The sequence below is a fragment of the Seriola dumerili genome, unplaced genomic scaffold (assembly GCF_002260705.1).
Source record: "Seriola dumerili isolate Sdu_G_001 unplaced genomic scaffold, Sdu_1.0 BDQW01000017.1, whole genome shotgun sequence".
Lineage (NCBI taxonomy): Eukaryota > Metazoa > Chordata > Actinopteri > Carangiformes > Carangidae > Seriola > Seriola dumerili.
In genome coordinates, this window is record NW_019174272.1 from 1,885,899 (window position 1) to 1,907,810 (window position 21,912).

Consider the following 21,912-nt stretch of genomic DNA (forward strand, 5'->3'; position numbering starts at 1 on the left):
TGGCTCCATCAGATGTGACTGATCAAGAGGGTTCTGGAGAGACATCAACAGCATTACTCATAATGGTGACAGGAGAGAGTGAACAGACTGCCACTCCTCCCTCCGCCACTGTGAAATCAACTGCAGTGTCACTTGAGATAGACACTTCAACAGATAAAGAGGGCTCAAGTTATGAGACATCAGAGACTGAGGAGATCTCTGTATCAACAGAAACGAGTATTATCATTTTACCAGAAGAAAGTTCTGGCAAAGGGACATCTGGTATCACTGATTCTGACTCTGTCACTGCAACTGTTTCATCCCTGTCCAGTACAGTTAAGATGAATAGTATCACCAGTACTTTAACACACACACAAACCGATAAACCAGAATCATCTACATATGAACAAAGCTCAGGTCACACGTCACCTGAGAACTTCATCACTGAAGCATATGGAACACAATCCCCTGCCGTGGCCAGCACTTTCGAGTCAACAGAGACTTCTCTTGAGTCAGGGTCAACAGATTCTGAAAAAGAGGAGACACAGGATTCAGACCCAATAAGTACGCATCAACCCACTGGTGTTATACATGCCGCAGAAACCTCTACAAGCTCAGACACTAATGTAGTATTCACCACAAACTCAGCTGTTCTTTCAACATCAGCATCTTCACAACCTGATGTTTTGGTCCAGTTTGCCACAACAGTTTCTCCTTTACAGGCCCTAACAACTCCTGAAGAATCATTTGAACAAGTCAAGTCAGAGATGACACTAACACACCGCCCTGACACAGATCTTTCCTCTCAGGATGTGTCACTGACCACAACTCACCCTAGTTTTGCAAGTCATGCAATAAGTCAGTTTACAGAATCAACTACTGTGCCTGCTGCCGCTTCTTCAGTGGCTGAAGGTGTATCTGCGTCAGCTGAAGATGGGCCGGTTGAACCCACTCTTGAACAGGTTTCGAGTGGTGCAAAGACTGAATCATCTCCAGATACAACTGTCCAAACAGCACCTCCTCCAGATGATGACTATTTGCCCCCAGATTATGAAGGACCTGGCTACATGGTTTACGCAGTTCCAGAACACAATGAAACTACAGCACCAGAAAAAGAAGCTGTGTTCATGACTGCACCACCAGATGTTTTTCAAACATCTGAGAGTAAGCCTGTTGACTCAGTGAGCAGCACTGAAAGCAGCTCAAAAGAAAAGGCCACTCAGTCACCTGTAGAAGCAGTAGCTATCACTGTCATGCCTTCTGCACCAGCTCCCTTCAGTGCATCTGGTTCTGAGAGTGGTTCAGAAAGCATCAGCACCTCAGAGGAAAGCATGACCATAGAAAGCACTGTTAAGATGGGTGGTGATGAGCTTGAGAGTATCACCTCCTCAACTAAGTCACCCTCCGACTTTAGCACTGGGCCTGAAAGTGAGTCTGTCAGCTCTGACAGTGGGTCTGGAGAGTTGATGACTACAAAGAAACCAAAGATCTACGGACTGGAACAACAGCCTCTGTCCTCAGATGAAATCCAGACTATATTCAAGGTAGATGCTACCACAGATTCAAAGGTGGAGACTGCTAGTGTTGATAGCACCTCTGGGAAAGAGGAAGATGTGGATAAAATGAAGGGAGATGTCTCACCTCACACTGAAATGCCCACAAGGACCCATACAGACTTCACAACAGTGTCACCAGCTCAGACGCAAAGCCAGTCAGTGTTAGTTGAATCTGTAGCTACCACTCCGTCATCTTTCTCTGGTGGAGATGACAAAGTGGACAGTGACTTCACTGCCCAGCCAGATCTAGGATTCGATTTGGGACACACCGTTGTTGGCGAGACTGTTGAAATTTCAGGTAAGTTTCTGTAAATGGCTTTAATTGAAATACAACAAAATGTGTAAGCTCAGAATAATGTTCTGTTTAATACAATTTACAATTTGCATTTTTTTAAATCTCCTAACAGGAGTTTACTCATGTACAGAGGACATTTGTCTGAATGGAGGATCTTGCTACAAAACTGGCAGCATCCATACCTGTAGCTGTGCTCCTGGTTACAGTGGTGATCGCTGTGAGACAGGTAGAGAATTGTTTATCAAGAATTCCTCTCACAATATCTCGCTTCATTAATGTTAACCCACAAGAAGCATAAAATATATCCTAAAATTTGTTTTATTGTCTTGGGGACTGCAATTTGTTTTGACCATTTCCTGTTATTAATTACGTCTGTTTCTTATGCAGATATTGATGAGTGCCAGTCAAACCCTTGCCGTAATGGAGGTACATGTGTTGACGGGATAGCTTCCTTCACATGTGTTTGCCTCCCAAGCTACTCTGGGCTGTATTGTGAGGAGGGTAAGTTTGTGGTAATTTCATGGATTCTCCCCCTAACTTCTTTCTGAGTATTCTGTTTCAGACTAATGAAAGTTTTTCATTTCATTATTGTTGTAAGTGGTTCCAGCTATCCATATAAACTGTCTGGACTCATCCTAGATGATTTTCATACGACATGATAGGACCCTTAATGTAATCACTCACTTGGGGGATGAACCAGAATAAATAGGCTATGTGTCATTCAAATGTTAGACACACCATCACAGCTGATCACTCCAGCTGTATACAGTCAACTGTTGTCTTAGGTTTCCTTAGGCATTGACTGAGTAAAATATAAATGGAATAAACACAATCTTTATCTCATCACCGCAATGACACACAAGCATCCATGAGCTTTAGTTTCTGAATGTTTCAGACACACAGACAGTTGACACACACACCCTGTTTCGATCAGTTTTTATTACATCAGTGTAAATGTGGTATACACTGCAGATATGCTACACATCCAGTCACGTCTTGTCCATCTAGGGCGAGATTAGAAATTACACAAGTGTCACTGGGTAACTAAGGTTATCTATACAAGGCATTTCTGGAATACAGTGGAAGAATTTATTCTGAAGTTCCTATACCCTCATAACTTTACTTTCATTTCCCAGATGCGCCCTACTTTCATCCCAAGTGTGTTGAACTCAGGGCATCATCTGCCTTGGCTGATTTTTCTTGACCAGTGTCTACACCCTAAATTTTGTCAGAATCACTCAAGAGTGAATCACACCCAGTTTGTGTACTCATACACAGCTGCTGTCTTAGAAGGTTTTGCCAAAGGAAAGGGAGAAAAAGCAACTTGAGGTGGAGCAACCAAGAGAGAGGTTCTGCCTCTGTCAATGTTCTGAGGCTGGATTGAGGAGGGGAGGGAGGGACTAACAGACAGTAAACTGATTTATTGCAGTTTGGATGCATGAACACAGTCACCATCAAAGGGTCAAGATGACAGTGGTATCAATTGTGACTGGGAAAAGCTCCAGGGTTTGATTTATATATGATCTCTTTACAGCTGCATGCCTCATGCTCCATTAATTTACCCAGGAGTCTGACAGTAATTTGGAATCTTAATTTACGGATTTGCTTTTGTGTGTATGAATACCTGTGAGTGAGTAATCTGAGAAGAATCATCCTATTTAGCACAACAATTACACCTTTGAGTAGTTGGCACTTAATAGGATTCCTTTTTGTTTTGTTTCAGCTGCCTTATAGTGCTGCTGTCAGGAGCTGTAGGAACTAATCCATCACATTGTTTCTCTTTCATCTTTATTAGAGACAATAGACAACAATAGATAACAGCAGGCCCGAGGGCTGGTATACCTAGGTGAGAAGAGCACTGTAGATGCAGTTGATTAGATGATGTCATGATGGTGAGGTCAACATATGCAAGGATGGAAGTTAACAGCTAAAAGTTTATCTTCCTTTGAAAATGTTTATGCATTTCACGTCTTTTGATCTTTTGCAAATCTGTTTTTCCTGTATGCCTCATTCTGTCTCTCGTTTTCTCTTCCATCAGATACAGAAGTATGTGACTATGGCTGGCATAAATTTCAGAGCCACTGCTACAAGTTCTTCCCCCACAGAAGAAACTGGGACACAGCAGAGAGAGAGTGCCGCATGCAGGGGGCTCATCTCACCAGCATCCTCTCCCACGAGGAGCAACAGTTTGTCAATCGTAAGTTAAAGATCCCAATTGTAGATAAGCGTTCATAAGAACAAGTCTTAGTTTAGAAAACCTCTATGATAAGATTGAAATAGTAAAAGTTCTTTGTTAAAGGTAGTTGTACAGTAAACAGTAAATGCAGAAAAATGATCCAGGCAATAAAAATGCCATAGCTATCCATGGTTCCTTCTTGCACTTTGTGAAACTGAGCAGTCCTAAAAAGGACATATGGCAACAGAGAAATGTAATCTGCTGTGTCTCACTCTACCCTGTATGGCAGGTCTTGGACAGGACTACCAGTGGATCGGCCTGAATGATAAGATGTTTGACAGCGACTTCCGCTGGACTGACGGCAGCCCTATGGTAAGATAGGTTTCTTTCTCACATATTTTTGTCTCAACAAACATGGCACAGGGACAGTGTAAATATTTGGAAGTGATGCTGGTGACAGATAGTCATCTAGGGAGAGTCGTTCTTTTCAAGGGCTGTGGTGACTTTCTCATGACGTACTCTCCTCTGCCTCATATCGCTACACCCTGGTGGGTGACTGCTGTGATCATAAATCTGACGTGGACCATGCTGTAAAGGCACCATTGAATCCTTTTTAGTCAGCGTGAGTCCAGCGCAAGAAAACAATTAGCTCCAAGAATGCAAAAAAGATGACAGTTGAATGTAAAAAAAAGGGGTATGCCCGGGAGAAAAATGCACACTGTAGTGTTTATAAAACAGCACACAAGTCCATGTTTGCTACAGTGTTTGTAGCTGTTGAAGACCCCCCTCACAAGACAGGAAAGTGGCTAATTACTATGTGCATCCATGGTGCACAGACTCATGTCCTCACTTCAAAGATAATTCTCCAGGACCAGAGATAGGGGAAGTATAGAGACAGCCTAAGGGTTAAAAGATAAGCACAGACCGCCTATGGGGACCCTTGCCCAGCTGAGAGATTGAGGGGTGATGAGGATGTGAGCAACACTGTGTGGAGGGGAGTTTGGCAGGCGTAGACAGGTATGGACCCCCTTTAACCCCTACACACAACAGGGGGGCCAGCCAGCAGGAAGCCACCCGGGGGGGGGGGGCATCAGACAGGCAGCTACACACAGATGGACAGCACCTGTGCTCAGCTGCAGAAAGAGAGCCCAGGGGGTTAGGGTGGGTGGTCACCTCCAGCGGATTTAAGTATAATAAATGAGACTGAGTATTTACATTTAGAAAGAAAATAAAAAATTGATTTATTTCAGCAGCAGGGTATTGAAACACCCAAGTTGAAGTGTCTTTGGATGTGTGTGTCTGTGTCTGTGGGTGATCAAAGTTTGTTTGATTATTTTGAGGAAGATGTAGGCCTGCTGTGCAATTGATGGGTCACGTATTTGTTAACTTGAAGTGAACAGAGCAGGAAGTCGGTGTGTGTGTTTGTTAACCATAATGACAGAGTAGCAGAGCCTCGGGGCATGATTTGGAGGGGGAGGGGTTCACAGCTTTGAAGAAACTGTTTGAACCTAGAATGCGCTGAAAGACTGCAGGTAGCATCAATTCCTGCACTACAGCTGTGTGTATACTGTACAAGTGTGTAAATGTACAGCTGTGTGTATGGAATTATGTGCCTGCAGAATTACACATGTAATGCTAGGTATGCGATGTGATGAAATGACATTACACTTATGTTTTTCTATTATCACAAAGCCCTTAAGTCCTCAACACACAGTCCCTGGAACATGGATACCATCATGCCAACTATATAAAGTCACATCAGTGTGTGATATAAGTCACTGGTCTATATTGTGTTTCAGAAGCCTGTTAAAAAAATCCTACTCAGTATTATATTTAGACATATTGTGGCTTACTGTGAGATTTGCAGCACAGTAATGTAGCTGCCTGTGACATTAACATAGTTTAGAAACCCATTTCTGTGTCTTGTGTTAATCATACAGAGCCTGCAAGAGTCCCTCAGAGCTGAACTATGATGATGTAATAACTGCTGAGTTGAAGTTGGCTCCTACAAAGAAACAGTTGTTCCCTCTTGTGGCCATTAATTAAAATTACAGTGACGAGACACTGCTGCCAAAACAGCACAGCATCTCTATTTTTGGGATCACGTCTGTGGAAGTAGATAGGTGGTAGTAACAATACATGGACTCATTTAGTAATTTGTCATTCAGTTTATCAGGCAGACCAAATATACACAATATGCAGCTTCTACTCCTAAAATAGGTTATGATGATAAAAACGATTCAAAGCATCTGTATCTATGTCAGGGGTATTAACGGCACATTTTATGACAGGTTTGATAAGATACATTCAAAGAAAAAGGTCCTCTAAAGGACACATAATCCATCACCATGTCTTTCTCCTTATACTCTGCTCTTTTATCTCTATTTCAGCAATATGAAAACTGGAGGCCCAACCAGCCTGACAGCTTCTTCTCATCTGGCGAGGATTGTGTAGTGATGATCTGGCATGAGGACGGCCAGTGGAACGACGTTCCTTGCAACTATCACCTCACTTTCACCTGCAAGAAGGGCACAGGTAACAAGACACTTGCACAAATCGTCTCATACTTTACTGAATGCATGCATTAAGAGAGGAGAAAATACAAATCTCATCGAGTCGTCTGTTACTGCAAAATTCCTTGTAATGCAATGTTTATTGTCACTTCTGTTTCTCAGTGTCCTGTAGCCAGCCCCCTCTGGTGGAGAATGCACGAACATTTGGTAAGAAACGTGAGAGGTACGAGATCAACTCGCTGGTGAGGTACCAGTGCCGGACAGGCTTTATTCAGAGGCACGTCCCAACTATCCGTTGTCGTGGGAATGGACGATGGGATATCCCTAAAATCACCTGCATGAACCGTAAGTACAGCAAGACTTGCATTTGAATATATATCTTTATATGCTTTCTTCTGTGTGTCTAGTACTGTACTGGATTTTTACAAACACTATCACTGTTTTAGTGTTTCACTGCAATATATGAATTTTCTCTGACAGCATCAAGCTATCAGAGGACCTTTATCAGAAGACATCAACACAACAGTCTCTACAGCATCAACAACTTCCAAAGATGGCCAGATGAGGCCATCCGCTTTCACCATCAGCGCTTCCGGGGAAGGAGAGACAGGACTGAACATAAGAAGAAGAGACAGTGATTGCCGTGTAATAGGGCACATCTTACCCGAGACAAGAACACATGGCTGATGCTTGTGTAGAAAGAGGAAAAGCATTCTCACAGGAAAAGCACAAGAGAAAACTCATCAAAGAAACCAAGAGGACAATCTGCAGTTTTCTTGCATTTTGGATGACGATGGAATCTCATGCAGTGCCTTTTTAAAGAGATGTTGACACATGACTTTTCTTATCAAGGGGCACTGTTTTATATCAATGCCAATGTGGATAAAATACTTTCAGCTGGCTACTGGAAAAAGCAAAAAAATATTCTCATCATTCTTTTTTAAACTGCGGACGTTTTGTCTTTGTCCTTAGCTTATCAAACAATACAACCATGTGCTATTTAAAATCACCATAAGTGTATGCATAGAAAAAAAGCTTTTGTGAGATTATAGCGCTTATGTTATGTAAAGGAATCAATTATGTCGTCGTGCTGTTTTAAGCTGGACTTCATTTTAATGAACATGCATACATATATGCATATATATTTAAGGCTTCAACCTTTAACTATGTTTATTCTTTATCAAGAGGTTTGGCTTCTCAGAACACAAATGGAAGCATCAGTGGCAGTGATTGATAATGCAAAGGACTCATACATTGGTAGAGTATTATTTCACATGCATAGAACTATAAACTTTTATAAAGACTCTATCCTCAGTCTTCAAATCTAATCAGCAGAGATACAAATCATATTCTGAAACATAGTGTCATAGCTTTGCGAGTGGTAGTTATTCAGATTCCAGATTAATAATACACCCAACTCTGGGGAAATTGCACCAAATTGCTCAGTTAACTGCTGGAGACCTTCTCTGTGGCGGCAGCTGTCAAAGCACCAAATTACCACCTTTCAGTATCTCCAGCCTTCACTGGATGTCATTGATGTCTTGTCAAGATAAATTTCTATTGATAGATTTCTATAGAGAGATTTTTTTTTTTTTAAACTTACTGATATTTCCTTTGATTCTTTGCGATTTATTATGAGAGATCAATCTCTAAGTACCTATTGACAAAGCCTTTATCCACTGATGGAAATCAATGTCCATCATCTGCTTTAAAATGAAAGAAGGGAAGTGTGGCTCAAGTAACTTGTATTTTCTGCTCATGTGTGTTCAGTGCATAACTTACAATTAGTTGCTACAGCATGTTTACAATAATTTTAATGCTGTTCATAATCATACACCAAAGAGTCTGGCTCTCATCTGTTGCTGATGTCTAGCTTACAATTGGTCTTTTTCTTTTCTTCTGCACACTTTAACTTTTCTGTCATTGTGGTCAATTGAAATCAGCCACTGAGAGAATGTATTTTGTGAGACACTCAAAAAGACTTGAACGTAATGGCTTTTTAGGCAGAAACACGTTGAATTTATTTTCGAGCTGCTCTTGATCTCCTTAGTGACAGGTAAAATGCGATGCTGTCACGTAGCCCAGCAGTGCTTTTCATATATTTTTATTGTACATTCAACAGGAGACCAGCCACAATCACAGACTGTCTAAATGGGATGCACTGAGGATGAAACATTTCCAAACAATATGATGGATTTATACGTCTTTTTACATCTTCAATGCCAACAGTGGACCAAAGAATAAGGAGGGCCCCATCGGCTGCAATAATGTTGTTCTGTAATATTAACAAAATATTTGTACATGTGGATGGTTATGTGTGTCTCCAGCCATTTTTTTTTAAATGGAGAAATGTTTTGTTTTGTCTGCCTGTGAATGTCTGTGTGTGTGTGTTTCAGCCTTAATGTGCACATAATATCATTTTATATTTATAACAGTTTGTTTTTTTCATTTTACAATGTGAATGTCTGGGATGTTTGTGAATTTTTTTTTATTTTTTATTTTTTAAGAAAACCAAACTGTTTTTTTCTGCTTTAAATCACCAAAGAAATAAAATAAATATATGGATATTATATACTAAGAACATTTAATTTGGACTTTATAAAGAAATGTTGGGAAATTGTTCCCGGGTGTTGTCCGTGTTCTCCCTGTGCTTGTGTAGGTTTTCTCTAGATGTGGTGGTTGTCCATGGTTCATGGTCTATGGTTCATCTTTCTGCTTTGATGGAGAAGCAAACATCTAACAGTATTTCTCCGTTGCATGCCTGGTAAGTGTCCCTGAGCTGGAATATGCAGGTAAAAAGAATGAATGAATGAAACATTTAGGTCCTCTTGCACTAAGGCAAATTGTGTATAGAGTAAATAGTGTTGTGGTTTCACCAGCAGGTAGTGCTATCAGACTAAGCCATAGTTTCTGTCTGCTCAGTACCAGGGAGGAGATATTTCATTCCTGTCCTTATAGCACCCACACAACTCATGCAAGCACTGAGCATAATGTGAATCTTTTTAAACTGAATTCTCTGAATCACACTCTTTGGAACATCGTCTCATTTGAAAGTATTGCGGTGTCTTGCATATACATCAAACTGAAAAACCTATCAGACATGCTCTACAAAACCTGTTGGTAGGCAGACGATACATTCAGGGGGAGCAGGCAGGAAGCAGCGGTGTGAATTATAGCAAATATATGGAGTAAGAACTGGATTAGGGATCATAAGTGACACTTATGATGAAATGGCTGATGCTGCACAACTGTGGATCTGCATATAATTGTATCGCACTACATTTTTTTTCAGTCAATAGCGTGGCTGAGGGTGGCTCTTCTTGAATGTCAAACACTTCTTATGCCTACATGGCGGTGCATAAAGTAAGAAGATTAATTCCCTCGGTGTAAAAACAGAAGCTTTTTGAGCACATTACCCTTCACCACTGTTTCCAGAGCACCTCCTTATACAGCAGCGCCTTGAAGTTCACACTGACACTGCCTAATAGCACCAAAGCACCATTACCAAGATAATAACATCAAGTTGGTCGATGTAATCTTTGTGTAAGTTTGACTTGCTGTGGTTTTCACTGTGGCTGCCTGCTCTGTCATTAGAGAGGACTTAACTTGTGATCAAAGGCTGGTCCTAGATTCCCCAGCGAGAGTAAAACCTACAATCTCACCTCATGAAATGCAGATGTCTCATGGGTGATCGGCAGAAAAACCTAGACTTCTCTGCCCAGGTCTCTCTGGTATTTAACAGGCTTTCTAGGTTTGTTTTGGAAAGGAATTGCATCCTGGCTCTTACTGATTTCTTAGGCTTGACAGGTGCCCGAGACTCTGTCTAGCCCGATGCAGAGTGTCTATCATTCACTCATCACCCTGCTATTTTCCTGCCACATGTAACTTAATCTGGATACCTGTGAGTGACAAGCCTTTGGGATGTAGCGTCATCAGACTTGCTGAATGTCAGCACAACATTTGATTGGTTGAAACCACAGAAAGAAAACAAATGAAATGTTCAGCATTACTCCTGCAGGATCAGTCAAGGACAATGGTGGTCTACAACAGCAACTGCTCATTGATTCAACTGTCTGTTAGTGTAAAGTGTATAATAGTATGGTTTACCGCTCAGATTTAATTTGAGAATTCAACATCATTATTAACATTTTCTATGCTGAAAAAAAATTGTGAAAACACTGTCGCTCTCTGCTGTAGTGTCCACAGAACAAAAAGCTTGCATCAATGGACATTTCACCATAACACACATTAACATTTGTCTGTCGTTTCACTGCTGTATCGATCTAAATCTGACCCCATTCCCATGCATTCCCACAAGCCTCTTACAGACTGTCTTACTGTTCCCTTTGTCTTACTCTGTGGTGGGCTGGCAGCCTGGCACTGAATTAAAAAAATGCCAAAGAACAAATAAATGTGAGGAGAGTCTAATCTTAAATCCTCTCGACGACATGGGCTCATGCCAGATACATGGCCCCTAATTTGGCATCTGAAACAATGCTGCTTAAATCTCTGCTTAAACCTCAGTATCAATACATAATGCATGCTGATTTGGTTCCAGTGGGAAAAAAAATGTTCATTGTTGTGGTAAAAAAAAAGGAGCAGTTTCAAAAATGTCTTTTAAAAGTTATGTTCTTTATTTCAAACTGCTTCGTTGAAAAAGGTACATGGCGATAAGATATAAAAAAAACATACCTCCACCTTTACTCATGCAAAGTGTGTACAAATGCACAAGTGTGACAGAATTTTTTTATATTTAGCTTTTACAAATAATGCATCACCATAATACCACATGCAACCTGCAGTAAGTACCACATGTCAGTGCCCATGGTTAGAAAAAGTAAAAAGGGATAACGTAACAAAAAGCAAAATAAAAAATATCAAAAATTTTTAACTAAATACTTAGAACATGTGCTATCTTGTGGCTCACCATTACCAGCTTTGTAAGTCAAAAGCATCCATGGGGAACTATTAGTGAAAATGTAAAGTGATTTTTTTTACTGGTTTCGATTCTACTTTATCCCCAAACACATATTCACATCCTGTCACTACAGCATATCTATGACTCAATGAACATCTATGACTATGAATAAATCCTTATGTAGGAGTGTGAGTGATCATCCGTATTAATCAGATACCAGTAGAAATTTACAGCTCACAACCTCAGTATTAATTTGTGAAACTGTTTCAGCAGTCAGAAAGGATTTCAGCCCATACACGAGTTAGTTACACCTACTGTCATGTTAGGTTTCTTGTCTATCTTGCTTCAACTGTCAAACAATCAAGGGTGTATTTAGGTAAAAGACTGTTGAGGGCAAATAGGAAAAATCTGTACTTATCCCGTACTCACTATCCAGCTAAAAATATTGTTGTTTTGTATGTGGTACATATAAATTGTTTTAAAAAAAAATCTGCAAATGTCAAACAAAATCTATATTTTTATTTAAAAAGAACATGAAAAACTGTAGAGACAAACATTAAAAAAGTTTTTTAAAAAAACAAAGAAAAAAACATTTTGTTAAAACAAACTTATCGCAAAAGGTTGCAAAAAATGTAAAACTGCCTTTCAAATTGTAGCTGGGAGTTGATCTAATGGGAAATATCAATTAATGCAGAATAGCTCACAGTCCGAGAAATTTACATTCATTTTCTTGTTAAACAGTAAATTTGATCAAAGCTCCTCAGATCTGCAGTTGAATAGGTGGAAAAAGAGAGAAGAAAAGAGAAAAAAAACTTGACAGAGGGTTCCAGTTACTTACTTACTGCAATATAACATGTTGATATCAATAGCTCAACAGTGGTAGCCATGTCATGTTCGTGACTGTCATCAAACTAGGGTCTTTCATTGACGTGGTACTTGATAAAATAAAATGAACTATCACATGGTTTTTGTTCTTTCAACACATTTTTAAAGCAGCAAATGTCATCTGCAATTGAGCAGAAATGCTCGAAATCTTGAACTTCACACATCTAATCATTCTGTGGAGGACAAACCAAACTTGAATGATGTTTCACGACCATTAAGTTTTTGTCTCTGTCACATCACTCATACATTAACACTGTTGCCCTTGCCCCAACAGTCTGTGTAAAATTAATGAATCCACAGTTAGAGTAAAACAAAATTTAATGACTACAAAATATTTTGCCATTCATTGCATATGGATGTAAGATGTACAGTATTGTGTTTTTTTAGGAGTTAAAAAGGGTTATCACAGCTTCCAATATTGAGTTCATGCTAGTTAAAATCCAAAGCTTATCTGCTTTATTGTTGATTTTATTTGTTGTGGTTGTTGCAGCTCTTTGGTGGTTATGGCTTCCCTACTCCTATCTACCCTCTCACTGCTCTGCCTTGAAGCAGTAGACGCCGTAAACCTTTAGCATCTTGTCTGGGAATCCAACAAACCGCACTGCAGCTTCTGTGGGGCTGCAGTTCTTGCGGGGCCTGGAGATGGGGTAGCGGACACTTCCATCAGCCAACCAGCCAGCATCACAGCGATCGTAGCCCTCGATCTTCCAGGCGGCATATATGTGGCCCACCTTGGCGATCTCTGCACCGTCATCTAAGCATGCCTGCACGGCCTCGTCAAAAGACAGCCTGTCGGGCTGGACCAGCCAGTAGAAACGTCCTGATGGCAGAGACACAAAACGGGTGATCAAGAGAAGCATTTGATGGCCTCACTCTATTCTCACTGGTTTCTTGGTGCAAGCGCACCACAAGAACAGTCGACAGCCTAAATAACAAATCAGCAGGGTGGAGAAACAAATAAAAACCTCACCCTTGATTGCAGAGGTGTAGCAAAACACATCATAACGGCTCTGTTTGTCTTGATAACCATAGTTTCTGACGCCAGGCCCATCAACGGTGCCACCGCAAGGCGCCCTGGGTCTGGTGATTGGATACTTCACTGTGGCATCACTCAGCCAGCCAGCATTGCACCAGTCCAGACCGTCCTTCCAGGCCTCGAACAGCTGATCATAGGAGGCGACCACAGCATCCTGCTCCTCACAGGCCTGCACAGCTTCGTCGAAGTTCAGGTTGTAGCGGCCCTCACTGGGTGAGTATGGGAACACAACGCCTGAGTGGGGCAGAGGAGATTAAATGAATATAAAAATATGTCAACCTAACCTGAACGAAAATCAATTCAGAGTTAAAAAAAAGAAAGAAAAGGAACATGAGAAGTCCTGCCTTTCTTTAACATGTAATCATGTCAGAATCTAATTGTAAATCCTTGTTATGATGACCTCAGTGAACTTTGCAAACTTCATTGGTTTAAATTTTGTCCACTTATTATGACTTATTTTCAGCCATTCAGGCCTGTAGACAAATGGAGGATGTGTGTGTGTGTGTGTGTGTGTGTGTGTGTGTGTGTGTGTGTGTGTGTGTGTGTGTGTGTGTGTGTGTGTGGTCTTGGAGTCCACTGCAGTCTCTCCAGGGAAGCTGGCTTAGCTGGCGATGACATGTTTAGTTTTATGTTAGTGAATATAGGTCTATTAGTCTTTCAGGTCCAGCAGCTTGCAAAAATGTCTTCAGAGGCCAGACTTTGCTAACTCATTCATTTTGTGCTTATCTTATCATCCTAGGAAAACTAGGTGTTAACCTCTGCTGCATTAAATATCAAAGAACAATAATAATAATTCAAAAGTGAATATCCACATTAGTACAGCTTAATTTAAGAGAAATATGTACATGATGCTGCAGACTTAATGGTAGAAATGCTTTACTCAATTCCACCTCAGTAAATTATCAAGTGTTTTTCCTGATTACCAAAAACAAATTTTAACGAATAGCAAAGTAGCAGAAGGTTAATATTATTCTGTTTTTGTTACTTTTGTCTAAAACTACATGTGCATGTCCCGCCTCCACCCAGATTGATCATTCACATGTGAAAAACTATCAACAACATGTGGGTGGGATCTGCCTTTTAGTGCAAAAGAACTGTGACATATTGCAAATATTAAATGTGTCACCATGCAAGATAGAAATATACTGCATGAGTAAATGTGTAAACGCTCACCCATGCATGAGAAGCAGCTCCTCTCTGTGTTCCACAGAAAGATATTTTATTGAGTCTAAAATCTGATGAGTAAGTCAGATGTATGAGGATATGAATTGGAAAAGATGCAAAATGTGTTTCTGTTTACTGATGTTGAACAGTATTCAAATGTAATCATGACTGACTCATTATAGAGGTTTGTATAAATCAGCACAAGCTGTCTGTTCTTTTCTCTTTCTTTTTCCACAAGAAAAGGAATTGTGGGAGTTTTCTATAACTAGAAACAAAAACAATCTTGAGGAAGTTGGTTGATCCTGAATCATGCATTTTTAACAGGGGGAGGACACGTGTAAAATAACTATTGAACATTTAATATACTGTACATTATGTCTTCCCAACTGGAATTAGAATTTACACAGATTATATGAGATAAGATAACGAGTGTCCCTAAGGTTAATTACTAAATAGATATAATAAAAAGGATTTACCATCAATGAGACCACCTTGCACCTCCAAGAATATCTCTTGCACTGTGTCCTCCATCCCGTTGATGATCTCACAGCGGTACCTTCCTGTGTCATCCATGGCAATGTCAGTAATTATTATGGAGGCATCTTCACTGTCTTTCTCCTCCAAAAAGACACGGTCCTCAAAGCTGCCATAGGTCTTCTTGTGGAATCCCATTGAAAGCAGCACATCCTCATTCAGTGCCTCATCATCTGCTACCTTGGTCCATTTGACTCGAATACCAGTGTTACCAAAGGATAAGGAGTCTTTGGACAGGAGCCCGCAGGGCAGGGTGACGTTGGCACCTAAGCCAGCAATAACCTTCACTGGAAAGGAGGAAAACATGGTATAACCTTATTAGGGCTTGAACGTAAAGTGGAAAATATTATGCAAAGTTAATATAAATTAGCACTATATTTTTTGCTGCAATTGCAAAGATTGCATCCAGAAGTTTTTGCTTTGCTTTTGTGCTTGGCATAAAACTGATGTAGCAAAGGTCTGTTTGAGAAAGTTACAAGAAAGGGAAAATGCCTCGCTTTTCCCAATTCTTCCCTCTTTATTGTTCTTTCCTTTTTGTATGTAATTATTTCACAGCATGTTTTGGCATGTGTATACTGCATTTATTATTTCACTATATACGTGCATACACGTATGTTTATGGTTAAAAGTATTCTCTTATAGAAAACTATCAAAAAGTCTGGGAGTATTCTGTTGGGTTTATTAGATACAGTATTGGACACCAGCCAAACTTAAGCCCCCGGAGCCAGTCATCCTCTTCAGTCTCCTTCCTGCTCTTGTCAGTCCTGGCACTTATAAACCTTTGGTTCCTCTGCATTAACCCTCAAAGCACTTCTCTTTCATCCGTTCCATCTGATTTGTGTAAAGTATGTCAAGCACTACCTCAATAACAGGAAAAGTAAGCTGATAATATAGTTAATGATATACAGAATCTTGCTGTCATCATTAATTTTTCTTTTGCTTATTTTCTCTGCACCCTCCCCGTCCAAACTAGCCCCCCCCTTCAACTCAAGACGGCAGGCCATTTGTATCTCACCATGGGTTCCTACAATCTCCCTAACGTCCATGTTTAGACCTCACAAGGCTTGCTTAGTTAAGAGGACCCCAACCAGTAAAGGGTGGCCTGTGCCAGGCAATAACAAATACCAGATGGACTGATGCACAGGAGCCCTGACCCCCACCCCCACAGGTACAGCCTTAAATAATCAACTTTGTAAGTGGAGTCAAACTCTGAACCACACAGGAATTGTAATATGATATGTAATTGAATAACTGAGTGAATCAACTTCTACAGCTATGACTTTTTAGCTGTAAGTAGTCTAAAGACATAACTGTTAATCTTACGCAACCAAGCAGGTTTTTTTTGGCTGAATCCAGGGTCAATGCTTAAACATCGTCCCTTGAGTGTCTGGTGCCATGTCTGCGATTCACTGAAAAATTCTAAGCTGCTCTGTTTCTGATTTATATTTCTTCCCACTTACTCAGGATGTATGATCTGTGTCTGAGCCAGTTTGTCTCTGCTCTCTGACTGAGGATGCCAGCACTGGAAGACTGTGTCACTGGCTCATCAGTGGGGAAAACGTTTCCCACATGGGCAATACAGGAAATAATAGGAGCCAATGGCTTGCTGCCTTCTGTTCTAATCAACCCTGCCTTCAACACACACACACACACACACACACACACACACACACACACACACACACATACATAGAGGAGTGACACCGAAACGACTTCTAATCAACCCCATGCCTAAACTGTCCCAATCCTCCATTCTAACCCACACAGTAGACGCGTGTCTGGACTTTGTTCAGTGGTGCTCAGATCATTAGTATTGAGCTCTCCTGCAGAAGGATTTAATTAGCAGAAGCACTGCTGACAGACCTAATCTACCCTTCAGTTCAATCTCGTGCCCACTTTATCCTTCATTTTTCCATTCCTGTCATACGGCTTCATATGCCAAAAACTACTTCTATTACTCAGTCACTCCACCCAGTAGCGTAACTCGCCTCTCGACTGATCAGCAAGATGCCAGGTATTTTACGAGCTAAGAAACACCCTTTTTGCTGTTGTTAATTACTAATGTCGTCGAAAGCAGTGCAGAGTTTAAAAGCTGTCTGGACAAGATTCTTCTTTGACCGTTCTGTCAGCGAGGAGTGACTCACAGCCTCGCTGTGCCTCATAAATTCTCTGCATGGGTAGCGGTTTGCATTAAGTGCGACTGAAACCTGAGGGATCCAGAATGACGAAACTGCTCATCAAAAGCCCTGGCGAAGGTGAAGGCGATGGTGATGTCAACATCAGCTCACCAAATTGTGATGCCATCCAACATTTACACCTAAACTTTTCCAAATTTCTAAACCTTATAGAGTAGATAGAATAAAGGCCTTCATTGTACTGTCGCATGGAAACATTGTTCTGTCCAGAGCCGAATACAAACCGCTGGATGTGGTTTAAAACCCTGAAATGTGAGACGGAAGGAGGGGATTGATTAAAATCAGTTTGCCAACATAGTGCTGAGAAAAGAGCTTGGAATTAATTACTGTTGACATACCAACCTAATACCTTATAGATCACTAAATGAAAGCATAATGAAGAACCCTGTCTCATATGATCTGGAGCAGCCTTGAAGATAATGATGCCTGAGTACCAGCAGTAGCAGACAGAGAGACAGGCATGGTGAAAGAAATCCCATGCTCTTTCCTGCTCCTGCAGTTGCCAGCAGACACAAGTCCCACAGGAGAATGTGGCCCCGACCATGTGGAGCACACTACACTCATAAAGCAACAGCCTGTTGTGTGTACTTAGTCTTTCAGGAATACAAGGAAGCCTTTCTTTTCTTTGTCACACCTCAAACAACATCCTATTTATACAAGACTCCTCCGGGGTCGAAGGTGGTGCCAAATTGTCACGTTTAACATAAAAATGGGTCGTCAAAGAATTCTGAATGGTTCCTCTCTGAAATTTCTGTGAAGACTGCGGCTGGGAATGAAACCACAGCTAAGAAGTAAATGAACACGTGTGCACGACAATAAAAGCGCTCTGCAGCTGCAGCCAAGACCTACTGCCATTTTATGACCCAGCACAATTCTCTCTCACTCTGTAAAAGCTTGTATTAGCAAGTGATTGGAACCATCTGCTTCTTTGTAACACCAAACTGTAAATTAACAGCATTACAGTGGTCCAGATCTACTCAGTGACCTACATATTCTGGAATTACAAGAGTTTAATTGCACTGTTAAACCCCCAAGCATAATTTGCACTTTAATTTATTAAATGAACCAAATGTTTAATTTGCTCAAATCTCTCATCTATGAAAGGATGGAAAGGATTGAAATCTGCAGAGAGCAGTCACTGCATGTTTATATCAGTGTGTGTGCACAATGTGCCACACCCTCTGACAGAGCAGCTAGACATGTGATGCTTTACAACATCCCACAGCTTTGCTCTCCTCTGCTGCTGGCCCGCATGTGTCAATATGTAGAAAGAATTAACAAGCACAGCTGCGACAAACACAGCGAGCCAACTCCAACACACTAATTCCAATAAACTCCTTCCTGTTGTCTCTCATGCAGAACAAGCACAAACACAAAGCGTGGGTGTGTATCACACATGTATGGTGGGCTGTCAATGGAGTCATTCGTTTAAGTTCTCTCTGATTGAATTAACACACGTGCAATGGGACTTAACATGGCTCCATCAATGTCCCCTAGTCTAAACACATTTTCCCTGCAGCCCCCAGCCTCAGCGTATTTCCAGCCAAGCCCCTTTTCCCACCCAGCCCTAGCAACGGGGCCAAGCCTCAGTAACCAACAACCACAGTAAGCATTAGACTTAACAGGCTATTACCTCACAGGGAAAGACAGAGTCATTTGGCTGCTGTTCAGCATGGGGCTCTATACATTTGGCTGCAGGTCGTTAATCTTAACTCTGCTCCTGTCAGACTGCCTGTTACCGTGGCGGGTTTCCAAAAGCTCTCAGTGCCAGAGTGAGTCAGTAGGTATAAGGACAGGCAACGCCCCGTGAACAGCCAGAGAACACACTGCTCATGTGGCCAATAAAAGCTATACTGTATGGAACTGTGATTGATCTGGCCTGAGCTGAGCCATTGAGCTTTCACATGATGCAGACAGTGAGGTCATATGCACATATGTGCAATATGCAGACACACGCACACACACACACCTGTGACATCACTCGCCACTGGCAGTAATTTCAATGTTTGGATAAAAAAGCATCATCTCGTCCCAGAGTAAAACTGTTCTCCCCACAGACGAGCCATTTCCTCCCGTCTTGAAAGAGAGAGAGCTGACACATCCCTAATTTGACATTTACTGAGTCAGCTAGCAGGGGCTGCTGAAAGCGCATTAAATATCACTCACTACATATTATAATACGAAGGTTTCTAGCTACCCTTTTTTTCCCCCACCACAGCAGTAGATCTATTCTAGTATTTCATAGCTTGCAGTTGCAGCAACCATCTCAGTCTGTCATCCTGTAGGCAGGTGTGAATTTGAATTATAACAGCCTCATGATAGAGTGCAGGTCCTCTGATAAGACTTCATGTTCTGTCTGAAATGGGAAGAAGATAAAAAAAACAGATAAAATGACAAAAAAAAAAAAAAAAAAAAAAAATTGACAGAAAGTCAAGATTTTACCGTGGGAAAGTCCTGACTATTTTTGCGCTCTCGTAAAGAGACAAGCACTACTACCCTAGTTTCAGCCTCTAAAGCACCTGTGACCCATTTTAAGAGAAAAACCAGTAGTATCAGTGATGTGGTCCTCATTCAGTAGTTTGGGCAGAGAGCCTCTGTGAATGACAGGGTGACTTATTCACCAGCCGGTCCATGCTGTGGTGGTCTGTATGCAGCAAGTCAATGAGTCAATGGTGAGTCACACTGTGGCTGTGTGTGTGTTACCCCAGAGACGACTCTGTTACCTACTCCTACAATGACCCTGTTGTTACACAAGCCTGTGCTGTGGTACCACTTTACTTAGGTCTCTTACACAGCTCATCCTCCTGTTTGTTTTTTTTTTTTCTACATGCACGCTCAAGCACACATACACACACACACACACACACATACACACACACACGCACACAAGTACACAAATACACACACACACACACACACACACATACACACACACACACACGCACACACGCACGCACACACACACACACACACACACACACACACACACACACACACACATATGCACAAAAAATACCAACAAACACACAAATTGTAATATAAATTTGTGGGTGATATTATTTTTTTTTACAGAAATGTATTCTTACCTTGAAAGGGAGGGAGCGTCACCTGACTGTATGTACAGCCAACCAGGGTCAGGGAGATTATTGTGATGCACAGCAGACTCGTCATTTTCTCTTTTTTTTCACACAAATAGCCCTCTTCAATAAAAAATATAAATATAAAACTTTGAAGTAAAATAACTGCACTAAGTTATCTAAACTGTAAATATTTAAAGAATATTTCTTCTCTTTCAATTTTTATTCAACTAGCAGTCCCGCTTCCTGTCTGTCTTTGTTCAGCAGCCGCCTGTGGTGCTACTGGAAAGTTTGGGCTCCTCAGAGGTTCAGACAAGTGGCTTTTATTGTAGCCTTGCATGGTTAAGACCACTCCCCCTCTCATCAGCCCATCACCATGCACAGCTCTATACTGGCTCCCCTTTGCCACATTATTTATGAAAGACTCCCTCCTCTCCTTTGGGAGAATGAAGGCTACAGCAAAACTACAGACAATTAACCTGCAGATAATCATCCTGGGTTATATGTTTAAAGTGGAGCTATAATGATTCCTGTGAGGAATGCTATAGAGTGATTAGATAATATCACTCAAATTGATCAGATATACATTCATCCTCATTGAGGAGGCAGTAAGTGAAACTTTTTTCTTGCATTACATCCACCCTCTCATTCCTTGCAGCCTTCGTATGTTTTCACTTTGTAAACTGATTCCATTATTTCTGTTTTTATAATCTCTTTAATGGGCTTCAATTGCACAAATCAAAGTTAATGTTCATAAGTTAAATATTGTCAACATGCTTAACTCTGAACACTGTAAAGGGCCTGACCACTTCCCCCATCCTCACACACGTGCAAACACTCACACACATACAAACTTGTGAAGAAGTGTGGCGTAGTTACTTTTGATGGAAGACCATTAAATGTAGAAGGGTTATAAAACTGATGTAGACAGAAGGTCTTGCTACAAGTCATACTTTGCCATATCCTCCTTTGCTTCTTTTATTTATTATTCTCACTCCTCTTCTTTCTCTTTCTTTTCCCATAGAATTTATTCTGTACATTCATTCAAGGCTGCATTTCGCCCCTGTCTCTCTTCCTGTTTGAAAGTGTTTAAATTTGTGTTACACATCTGTAACTAAGATGGTAAGGGATCAAGTCAGCTAATACCCACCCTCCTCACAGTTTAACTCTTCCACAGTTACTTTAAATTGTCTGAGCATGTTTCTCTCAGTCTCTTCTGATGCTGTGGCAGAGCAGAGACAACAGAGCATAGCTCTAGGGAGGGAAGACGTGGATTTGTGACCAGCCATGAGTAGAGGGGGGCCTGTGTGGTCTCTCCTAAACGTTTTCTCAGGCGTTCAGACGATCTTTGAATGATGGTGAGGCAGGGAGTGGAGCAACAGGCTGCAGATGCTGCTCTGGACCACTCTATCACTGGAGTTATTACAGCTGGGACAACCTAAACAGTTTTCTTTCTCTGTCTCTTTCTTTCTCTCCTCTGCCCTGTCTGTCAGTCTTTCAAACCCCACAAAGATGACAACAGAGAACATGGTGGGCCTCTGTTGTATATTCTAAAGTCCCAGCTTGCCCTGGGCACATCCTCTC

The 21,912-nt window shown here is 41.2% G+C and overlaps 2 protein-coding genes across 2 annotated transcripts in view; one reads left to right on the forward strand and one right to left on the reverse strand.

Annotated features, from left to right (window-relative positions):
• The window catches only part of LOC111227113 (versican core protein-like), a 38,641-nt gene extending 29,732 nt beyond the window's left edge, over positions 1 to 8,909 (forward strand). The window contains exons 6-12 of the mRNA XM_022752522.1: positions 1,943 to 2,056; positions 2,218 to 2,331; positions 3,869 to 4,027; positions 4,296 to 4,378; positions 6,397 to 6,541; positions 6,682 to 6,864; positions 7,000 to 8,909. Of these exons, the coding sequence (XP_022608243.1) occupies positions 1,943 to 2,056; positions 2,218 to 2,331; positions 3,869 to 4,027; positions 4,296 to 4,378; positions 6,397 to 6,541; positions 6,682 to 6,864; positions 7,000 to 7,157 (956 nt within the window). The 3' untranslated portion in view covers positions 7,158 to 8,909. The remainder of the gene's footprint in view (positions 1 to 1,942; positions 2,057 to 2,217; positions 2,332 to 3,868; positions 4,028 to 4,295; positions 4,379 to 6,396; positions 6,542 to 6,681; positions 6,865 to 6,999) is intronic.
• A 3,106-nt stretch (positions 8,910 to 12,015) lies between these two features.
• On the reverse strand, positions 12,016 to 20,598 carry LOC111227568 (hyaluronan and proteoglycan link protein 1-like). Its single transcript, XM_022753117.1, has 4 exons — positions 20,338 to 20,598; positions 14,999 to 15,343; positions 13,293 to 13,592; positions 12,016 to 13,142 (listed from the first exon to the last, which is right to left on the reverse strand). The coding sequence occupies exons 1-4, from the start codon at positions 20,420 to 20,422 to the stop codon at positions 12,853 to 12,855; spliced, it is 1,020 nt and encodes a 339-aa protein (XP_022608838.1). The 5' UTR covers positions 20,423 to 20,598; the 3' UTR covers positions 12,016 to 12,852.
• Positions 20,599 to 21,912: the final 1,314 nt, after the last annotated feature.